This window comes from Cryptomeria japonica, chromosome 2 (assembly GCF_030272615.1).
Source record: "Cryptomeria japonica chromosome 2, Sugi_1.0, whole genome shotgun sequence".
NCBI lineage: Eukaryota > Viridiplantae > Streptophyta > Pinopsida > Cupressales > Cupressaceae > Cryptomeria > Cryptomeria japonica.
The window spans coordinates 313,817,629-313,828,757 of NC_081406.1; the positions used below are offsets into that span (position 1 = coordinate 313,817,629).

At 35.3% G+C, this 11,129-nt stretch overlaps 1 protein-coding gene across 3 annotated transcripts in view; it reads right to left on the reverse strand.

Annotated features, from left to right (window-relative positions):
- Positions 1-9,095, reverse strand: part of LOC131070224 (E3 ubiquitin-protein ligase PIB1) — an 86,493-nt gene extending 77,398 nt beyond the window's left edge. For 2 of the 3 annotated variants that reach the window (XR_009112294.2, XM_058005726.2), the window contains exon 1: positions 8,777-9,093. Coding sequence is in view for 2 of the 3 variants with exons in the window: in XM_058005726.2 (XP_057861709.1) it covers positions 8,777-8,854 (78 nt within the window). In the remaining variant the exon portion in view is untranslated. Of the gene's footprint in view, positions 1-8,757 lie in introns of all 3 variants that reach the window. The other variant, XM_058005727.2, reaches the window with a different exon arrangement.
- Positions 9,096-11,129: the final 2,034 nt, after the last annotated feature.

Here is an 11,129-nt window from a genome sequence, read left to right on the forward strand (position 1 = left end):
AATATTTCTTAATATTTATTATTGATCGTAATAAACACAAATTAATATTTATGTGTCTATTTATAAATATTATTTAATAGTAATTATTGGTTGTAATAAATATTTCTTGTGACTTTTAATAATTAGTGTGAATATTATTGTTCGTTATTATAATTGCAAATTAATATTTATTGTTACTGTTTAATAATTATTTAATGAATATTTGATATTAATAAGATCATTAATATGTGATACCGGTACTTCCTAGTTTGCTCCCAAATCCGGATACGATACGTATCGGATTCGGATTCGCCATGGAATCCCTGTGGATTCGAACAGGGTACTGTTTTTTTTAACCTGAAACGTATCCGCGTTTTTAGACACGAACCCCGACGCATCCGATGTAGACGTGGCGATTCCGTAGGGTTTCTTTGCCGAATCTGCACGTGCACAAATCTCGAAGGTTTTTTCACATCGTTTTAAACCCTAAAGTTAAAAAAATAAGAAGAAACATTCCACGAAAGCGCAGGAGGAGGGCACGGGAGCCACGAAAGCATAGAAGGAGGGCACGGGAGCCATGAAAACATAGAAGGAGGCCGCCACGGGTTGCACAGAAGGAGGAGGCCGCCACGGGTTGCTGCACGAAAGCACAACAGGCGCGAAGGAGCCACGGCAGAGGACGCGCGAAGGAGCCAAGACGGGAGGCACAGAGTTCCGCCATTTCGAGCTTGCAGGTAGGTTGTTAAATTTCGAAATTTTTATAATAGTTTGTTAAATTTTTAATTTTTATTATAGTTTGAATTTATTAATTTTAAATCACTTAATAGTTTGTTAAATTAAAAGTTGAAAAAAAAAACTAATATAAATTAAAAATTACAATTTTCCATTTTTAATTTTAAATAATAAAAGTTATAAAACTATTTTAATAGGTTAATAATTTATTAATTATTATTATTTTAAATATGAATTAACTTTTAATTTAACAAACTATTAAGTGATTTAAAATAAACAAAGTTCAAACTATAATAATAAATTATAAAACTATTTTGCTAAATGTTAAATATATAAAATTAAATTTAATAATTTATTTAAAATGAAAGTGAAATTATTATAATATTAATTATGAAAGTAATAACAACATTTAAATTTTTACAAACTTCTAAATTACACAATAAGTAATTAAATATACCTATTTAAAATTTTAAAATAAATTAAATAATAAAACTATTTTGCTAGTTAATAATTTATTAGTTATTATTATTTTAAATATTTAATATTATAATAATTTCACTTTCATTTTAAATAAATTATTAAATTTAATTTTATATATTTAACATTTATAATCTATTGTTTAATATTAAATATTAATAAAAAAAAATTTAATTTGTTGTAGAAATCATAATGGCAACGACTACTAGCTCTACTCCTCAAAGCTCTACTCCTCAAAGGACTTTCAAAACTGACCCAAATTCACCTTTATGGAAATATGTCAAAATAATAGACCAAGTAAAAGGTGGTGGAACATTTTTATGGATATGCAACTTCTGTAGTGTGAAAAAAACTAGCTCCTACAGTCGTGTCAAAGCCCATTTTTGTGCCATTCCCCAACAAGGAATCAAACCATGTCTAGGAAAGGATGGAAATGGGATGTCACCTCAAGAAATAGCAGGATATATTAGAGAGCAAGAGGAAGCAAATGCAAGAGTTGGTCGTGCCTCAAACCATCCTTTGTTGACAGGAAGAGGAAGTAGATCAAAGAGGCCCCCTACTTCTCCATCTTATAGCGATTTTCCTGATATCGTGGTAGAGAGCCACCCATTCTTGGACCCAATTAGTGAAGAACCTGTTATTGTGAAGAGAAGCAGGGGACCATTAGAGAGAGCATTTAAGAATGATGCTAGAGAGATTGCAGATCAATCCGTTGGAAGATGTCTATATGCAAACGGTTTGTCATTTAATGTGGTACGATCACCATATTGGCAGGATATGTTGAAAAAGGTAAATGAGGCTCCACAAGGGTACACAGGGCCAGGTTATGAGAAGGTGCGTAGCACCTTACTAGCAAAGGAGGTAAAAAACATAGACAATGCATTGGCTCCCATTAGAAATTCATGGAAACAAACAGGGGTGTCCATCATTTCAGATGGATGGAAGGATACCAAAAATCGGCCATTAATTAATGTAATTGCAGTGTGCCCTAAAGGGGCAATGTTTCTGAAAGCTGTGGATTGTGAGGGATAGGTGAAAGATGCACAATTTATTGCTAACATCCTTATACAATGCATTCAGGATGTGGGACCTCAAAATGTTGTCCAAGTAATAACGGACAATGCAAAGAATTGTAGAGCTGCAGGTATGTTGATTGAGACACGGTTTGAACACATATTTTGGACACCTTGTGCTGTCCACTCTCTCAACCTCATGCTCCAAAAGATAGGCAGGAAAATTGATTGGATCAAACAAATTTATGTTGAGGCTGAAGAGATCCAAATGTTCATCACAAACCATAACATGTCACAGGCCATTTTCAGATCATTTTCACAGTTGGAGTTGCTAAAGGTAATTGAAACACTTCAATTTTTAAAATCTACATTTCACTTTGATGGTTACTTAATTTTTTTTTTTTTATCATGTCTTCTTTGTATTCTAATTTTTATTTTTAATTTTTGAATAGGTTGCCGAGACCCGATTTGCATCCAACACAATCGTCTTGAGGCGACTTGTGAAGGTGCGACAGCCACTTGCTAGCATGGTAATTAGTCAAAGTTGGTCCCTATGGAGGCAATCCAATACTGAAAGGGCAGCAAATGTAAAGCGCATGATCCTAGATGACACTTGGTGGGATCGAGTGGAATATCTTTTGAGTTTCACTGAGCCCATCATGAGTATGATCCGTTATACTGACATGGATCACCCATGTTTGGGAGAGGTATATGATGGCATTGACTCGATGATTGAGAAAATGAAAGCCATCATCAATGCAAAAGAGCAAGATCCCGAAGAAACTTTCTTCAAAGAGGTTCAATCAATTTGTGTTGAGCGGTGGAACAAAATGACCACCCCACTACATCTTCTTGCATTTGCATTGACTCCCAAATTTTATAGTGATGAAATGCTTGCTAAGCCATCAAGGGTACCACCATATAGAGATTCAGAAGTCAATGAAGGGTGTAGGACAGCACTTACTAAACTCTTCCCAGATTCTGAAATGGAGGATTTAATGACAAGTGAGTTTGCTGATTTTGTAGCCTCCAATGGTCAAAGTGTTTCCGCTCTCCGTGACAAGTATAAAAAGGATTCTCATGCTTGGTGGTACCTCAATGGCCATACATCAACAAACCTTCAAACTCTTGCAATCAAAGTTTTATCGCAAGTAAGTTTCTTAATTTTTATTGCTCTCTAAATTTAGATTTTTTACTATTTTATAATTGTCACCCTCTCACTTTGTGTCAATTATTCAATAGGTTGCTAGTTCCTCTTCATCTGAGCGAAATTGGAGCACATACTCCTTTATCCACTCAGTGAAACGCAACCGACTGGCAGCAAGTAAGGCAGAAGAGCTCGTTTATGTGCATTCAAACTTGCGCCTTCTTACTCATAAACAAAATGAGTATAAGGATGGAAGCACAAAGTTTTGGGATGTAGATCCAGAGCGAACTGATTTGGATTTTTCAGCTGCCACACAATCTTTACTTTCTGGGGAGTCTGATAGCCAATGTGCTGCTAGTGCAAGTGGCAGTGAGGCTGCATGTGGTTCCAGTACTCTACCTACATCATCTAATGTCAATGATGATGTTGATCTTGATCTTCCTAGTGACCCATATGATGCTATTGCTGATTATTAGTTGTGTTATTTTATTGTTGAACGGTTGAGCCAGTGAACAATGAATTCGATATCTATCATAACATTCAAAGTTTGTAATTTTGTTATAGACTTATAGTTATATCAATATGAATCATATATGATAGTTCCAAGTTTTGTTTAGCATATGGATGATATGTGGGATTCTAAATTTAATTTTTGTTTCTACTTATTAGAGTGTATATATGTATATATTTATGATTTTTACATTTTTTTGTACGGACGTACCCATACGTACCCAGGCCCCCCTTAAAAAAATGTCGTACCAGCGTACCGTACCCACGTACCCGTACCCGTACCGGCAACTTAGCGTATTAGTAATCTGTTTATTGATGAGTTTGATTATTCAATACTAAGGAGGTTCATTCATATCTTTAATTTGAATGAATGATAAACTCGTAATTAAATAATTGATGTATAAGCATATTTAGATATAAATCACTGTTATAATATTATTTGATAATATGGGGATATCACAGGTGGGACAACATCTTTTTCTCTTTTTTCAGAAAAGATGATATTCTTCTCTTTTCTCAGAAAAGAAACTACAACAAGAGTAACAAATTCAGAAACTTCAAGGAAATTTCAACAATTACAAAAGTGCTTATACAATAGGAAGTGAAGTTTCCATAAAAGCACGAAGTCTTATGTCACTTCCCCAGGATGGAAAAATAGAAATAGAAGCTCAAAGTCTTCAACTCTTCGACTGTCCTATCAACCTTCTAAATGATTATTATGGTAACAACGTACAACATACAGCAACTCAAAGTCTGTCAATATAATGCACTTCTAAACTGCGATGAACAAGAAAAATGACAAGCACAAAGTCTTGTAGCTTCTTCCTATCATGAACACTTGACTATGCTAATTTAACCCTCAATATTTGTAGCACAAAGTCTGCAAGAAATCGAATTACAGCTCTTTCCAACAACCTTACTAGAATCTCAAGTATATGAACAAAAATATATCACTGTGACATAAGAACACAATGAATATATGAACAAAGAATCAACACAAAGTCTGAAAACTAAAATGTTCTCCTTATATTGCTTGAGAGTCATATTTACAACTATAAAACACAAAGTTTTTATCGATGTAAATTTCTACAAAGTTTTTCTTGTTTGCCAGAAAGATCCATATTTTATAGAGCACCCTCCAATATATAGGAGAAGAGCTCAGAGCAAAAAGTGGGAGAAGTCCAACTAACTAAGACTTATTCCACAACTAGCTATGACTTATTCCAAATTACAGTCCTATTGTCTTTCAGCTTGTAATTTGTTTACATGTAATTACAAGTTACAAGAATACAAGTAATGTGACTACTTGCAATTACAATTTTTGAAATTACATGTAATTTGTCAAAAGAAAATTACAAATGCATAATTGAAACTAATCTAAGTGTCCACGACACGACTCTATTTGCATCATCCTCTATCTAAGAGGTCTTCATGCTGTTGGCACTTGAAGTATTCAAAATCGATGAAGGTATTTGCCCAGGAGCATCAACTTGCCTCATTTGATCATGAATGGTAATGACAGTGACCGTATGAAGATCAACCACTAAACTTGAAGATAATGAACATTCTTTATTGGCCATTGTGATAGTGAAAGGTCATTGCTTTTTGTCACATAGCGCTGCTTTTTGTCAATGTCTTTACATGCATTCAGACCCCTTGCAATCGAGTTTTAGAAACCCGATTGCAAGTAATCAAAGTGTGTCTCCTTGTAGTCAGGTCCTAAAGACCTGATTGCAAGTAATCAAAGTGTGTCTCCTTGTAGTCAGGTCCTAAAGACCTGATTGCAAGTATTGATCTTGCAAAGGGAAAACGTGGGAATGAGAGTATGCAGGTCGGGTCTTAAGACCTGACCATGTGGAGTTGCAATTATAGTTACTTACAATGCAGGTCCAGAGATCTGATCTCAGATAGAAAACAACAAAACTCATGTAGTTTGGGTCTCTACGTATGAAATACCAAGACACTTGCAATGTTGGACTTAAAACCCGGCTTATAGTAGTGTACAATGTGTAAAGTGACTAGAATTAGTGTTTTTTAGTTCCTGAAAATAAAACAAACTTGTTGTATCATGTATAAAACAAAGATGAAAAAACAAGAAAACATCAAGCACAAACAACATTGGCACAAATCTTTGACATATTGTGGGGAAAATTAGATAGAAATGACAATTGCTGAATTTATTTTTCTTTCCTTGACCAAAGAATTTATGAAGAGCTTTTGAGAGGGCATGAACAGTAATAATCCTATTTGCCACGCTCACTTTTCCTCTCTGCACCAGCTCATTCTTCATCCTGCAATCAACTTAACTTTGTTCTCACATTCTTATGTTTATAAATGAGACTATAACTCTTACAATAGACCTTTGGGAGTGTCCATCTCTGCACTGAAGGAATCCCATATGTCCTGGAACATCATATTGATTCTTTCTACCATTACTATTCCTGTAGATGTAAAATGGGCAAAACTTTTTAAGGCATAAACATAACTGCCATGACAATGATGAGACCACCTCCCTACCATATGTGTAATCTTTGTCACTTGAAACCTGATCTCTGTTTCCTGCTCTGTTATGATGGTTTGATGAAGTAAAATTGTTTTCTGGATCCTTACGAATTACACCTCTTCTTTTCAAGAGGCTTTTGGTCCCATAGAATCTTAGTGGTTTAGGAGATGAAGGTAGAGTTCTCCCACTTCCTCCTTGATATACCATTTCATTTGCCTTAATTTATTTCCCTTGATGTCAATCTTCCAAGACTCTTTTGGTCCCCTTCTCATCTCTCTGGCTTTCTTCTGCATCACCATGCCCTCCTCCATCAGTTTTTGACTATCAAAAAGTCAAAGACAAAGTCTTTAATAGAGGGTGATGTCCCTCTTCTTCCTCCAACATGGATGACTCATTTAAATGCAAATTTTTACTATTGATTACTGAGTACATCCTCCCTTGTGATGGAAGTTAGTTTAAACCTAAAAGCATTCTCTACAACCTTCTCCAAGATGGAAAATGACCCATATCCAAGAGTTTGAGTTTTGTAACTTATCCTTGGAGTCTGTCCATAAACAAGTAAATCCACACCTTGTCTCCCTCCTACTCACTGTGTCTTGTTTGCAGCAGTTCATTATGTGCTTGCAAATACTGCAATGCTTTATGACCAGTATGAACAATTGTTTCTTTGCCTAACAAATAGCTCTTCCATTTCCTAGTGGCTTGTTCAAATTAATTGATTTCTTTGTCATAAACATGTCATTCTCTCTTAATTTTAGAAAATACTTAGTAGTAATAGCGAACTAGCTTAACTCCTTGTAATAAAACTACCCCAACACATGCTCACATCCAGTTCCACTTCAAATGGAAGCTAAAAATTACAACAAGCAAGCATCGGGGCATGGTTTGTTTTATACTTCAAAGAATAAAAAGAGTGGTGTGTTTCTTACCCCCATAAACTCTTACCACTTGCTCCAATCGCACGTAAAGGTGTTCCTATTGTGGAGAATGATAAATGAACTTCCTCGTATACCCAAATGCCCCTACAAAGCTTCTTGAATCTATAACACTCTTAGGTGTGCGCCAGTTGAAAACCTTAAGAACAAAGAACTCGAAGACTTGAAGTGTGTAACTTAAATAAATTGGAGGATAGAAACACATTTCCTTTTAACATGTCCACCATATAATTATATCGATTCCATTTGCATGAAATTTACGGTCATGACCTAGTACTTTAATATCAAAATGTTTGAAGAATTTATCTTAAAACTGGACACTAAAACAAACAATCTTCTAAAAAAATAATGGTGATATGGAAGTTATACAGGTAAAATTATTTAAAAGACAGTAAAAGCCATCTCATCTCACTAATCTAGTGAATTTTGTAAAAAATGCAAAAAGTAAAAAGTGGCATAAAACTTAAAAGTGATAAAAATCTTTAACTGTGTCATAAAAATAGAAAGCAACGGAAAATTTTGGGCAAAGAACAATTAGAAGATGTTGTGAAGCCTTTTTACCTTGGTGAGAGTCGAATGAGTTGTGAATTGTGTTGTCATAGAAAGCCTATTTTCTTTAATGATGTCTTTTGTTATAGATTTCTACATCAGCATCGAACAGTTTTATTCTGTTTTGCACTTAGCTTTCACAATTTTAAAAGTGAGAACATTGTGGCATTGTCAGTTTGCACTATAACAGATATCCATCTTCAGAAGCCTGAAATCTGCAATTGTATTTCACCAAACCTCTTATATACATCACCTCTGGAACACTGGAACGGTTGGAACCCTCAAAATCAAATCTGGCCAAGGTTCGGTAAAGATAATTACAAGTATATGCAACAAACATTATTGGGTTCATTGTCATTGGGGACTGTTAGCCAAGGATGTTGAATCAACCACCATTTCTTACAGTATATGTTCAATGCTATATAAATATTATGGTCTGCAGTCAATTTCAACCTAACCGTACAACAATACAAGCATTTATACTGAAATAATTAACTGAGAAAATATAGCCTTTCCTTACGTCATCGGATCAGATAACTATAAAAGCAATCAGATCAACTTCAAATAGGTCTTGACAAATCTTACTATTAATACATGCATAAATGATAAAAATTTACCAGTGTCGGAATTTCCATGTAATATTCAACCGCCAATTTATTGCCAGGATTAACAATTACAGAAGAAATCGTACAGGAATACAAAAAAGAAAATTATTCACGAGCAATTAACTCCAATTAGACCTAATTGAGCCGTACCCATCTCACACGACAAATCTCGACTCAAGCACCGAACTCCATAAATAATACGATACAATTAAGCGGTGATCACCAAAACATCAAATTGGCTTAAACAACAAAAAAAAACATACAGCAGATTAAGCAAATATATTTAAAGAAAGATTCAAATACACACAGGGGCAAGGAGATCATACACGACGCCTGAAAGCATTAAAACTGCATTTGCAGACATCACATCGCAAGGCCTCTTCGAATGGCGGAGGTTCCATCATTTTTTCGGAGCAACCAATCGGTATCCGTGTAAATGAATGCAGTGTCTTTTTCCTGCTACAATTTTGACAGGGTCATGTATATTGAGATTAATCAAGGCTTTTTTGACTTCCACAACAGAACCAGACAAATGCCTCCCAAAAATACACGAGTTTGCTTAATTTATAATCGATGTTTGTTTCCAAAACAGTGAGCTTGGGATCTATCACTACATTGCAGGGAGAAAAAATGATAATAATAAAAATGTGATTCCACTACACTCTAGTGACAACATAGAGAAAGAAAGATTCTTTTATAGTTCATGATGTTTCGGTTTCGATTATTACAACAAAGTCTTATGTGGTTTCTTTTTTACCTTTCTCTTTCTTCATTTTTTTAATCATACTAGTATTCGCATTTTGGTATCTAATGGGTATACTGAAGAAGTATGGAAAGTCATTTAGAAAACATTGTGATCTAATTTTTCATACATTTGTGTAGTACATGAGGTCAATTGATAGGCCACTTAGAAAATAATATTGTTTGTGCAACAAAGGTCTCAATGGAAAAGTGATAGCTTCAAATCAACTATGCATCCACTTACAAGAATCCAAACATGATTGAAAAAAGCCTCTAGATCATGAAGATAATTAGACTCCATTATGAACAGGATTATATAATGTTTCCAACAAGGAGAGAGAGAGAGAGTGAGGGAGAGAGAGAGAGGGTTAAAAAAAGGGAGAAATGGAGGGGGGAAATTGAGAGAGAGAGAGAGAGAGAGGAGGGGTGGGGGCGAGGAAGGGGGCTAAGGAGATAGAGATAGAGAGGAAGATAAAGACAAAGATAGAGATGGGGATGGAGAAGGAGAGCAATATGGAGAGGATAGTGAGAGATAAATATGGAAGATGGAGAGGGGAGCGAGAGATAAATATGGAAGATGGAGATGAAGAGAGAGATGGATAGACAGAGAAAGTGAGACATGTCTAGAGATGGAGAGGAAGAGAGTAAGATAGATGTAAAGATAAAGATAAGAGGGAAGATTGAAAAGGAAAGAGATATAGAGAGAGAGGGAGAGAGATGGAGAGATATAAAAACATAGATAAGTAGAAATAGACAAATAGAGATAGAAAGAGGGATAGAGAAATCAAGTGAGATAAAAAGGGAGAGATAAATTGAGGGAGATAGTGATATATGGGGAGAGAGAGGGTGGGGATAGGAGGGGATGTGTGAGGGATAAATAAGGAGAGGTAGAGAAAGGGAGAAAAATAGGTAGAGGAGATATATATATGGGGGGGCGGGGAGGTGTGTGAGGGAGAAATGAGGAAAGGGAGAGAAAGGGAGAGAAATAGGTATATATATATAGTGAGAGGGGGGGAGATAGATAGTGGGTGATAGTTAGAGTAATTAGTGGGTTGGTGGAGAATTAGGGTTAGGGTTAAATTAAGATAATGAAACCACTAAAAGACCTAATTAACCATTATGTTAAGCAAGAGAGGAATCTAATAGATCTAGTCTTGATAGATCTAGATTTTAATCAAATTTCAGGCTCCTTTGCTAGGGCTCTATCCTTCTTAAATTGAATTGAATTGAATTGTTGAAGATTCGGGCAAGATAGTGAATTATTGAAGCAATCTGATAACAGTAGTGAGATACTAATGTCATACACAGCCACCAACCTAGATCTGAGCAAAAGAAGATGATTCAGATTTGTTCCCAAAAGTTTGGCTTGATTTTTCGGGACTAGGTAGTATCAATTCGCCATGGTCCTTTGAATTTCTCGCAGTTGAAAGTTGAACCTGCTCGTCTCTACGAATCTTATCGATCCTCCTAAATGCAGCTCTATACCTATTCCTGGACACAGTGAAAAGGGGAAAAATGTTGGGAATAGGGATTTGCCTTAGTTCAAACCCCAATTTTGGAATTAACCATGAAATTGAATTGATAATGTAAATGAAGTATTGCAGTAAAATTCCTTCCTTTCGAGGGAAAGGCTGAGAATGAATGAACAACTAGTGATATATACCTTTAATGAAGTTTTGTTTGTCTTCACAAGGAATTAGGGTTTCATGTAAGTTGTCTTCATAAAACATAGAACATGAATGCCATCTCCAATGCTCAAATCTTGACTTCACTTTTGCTCCAATGCTTGATAGAAGACTTATTGCTTGCTCACTTGAATTTGCTAGAGTGTAATGGAGATCTTGAATTCCTTAGGCTTAGAATGAGAGGGGTAGACCCCCTTTTCTACTTGCTTGTTGAAAATCAAATTAAATTTTTGAAACAGGCCGACATGGAATC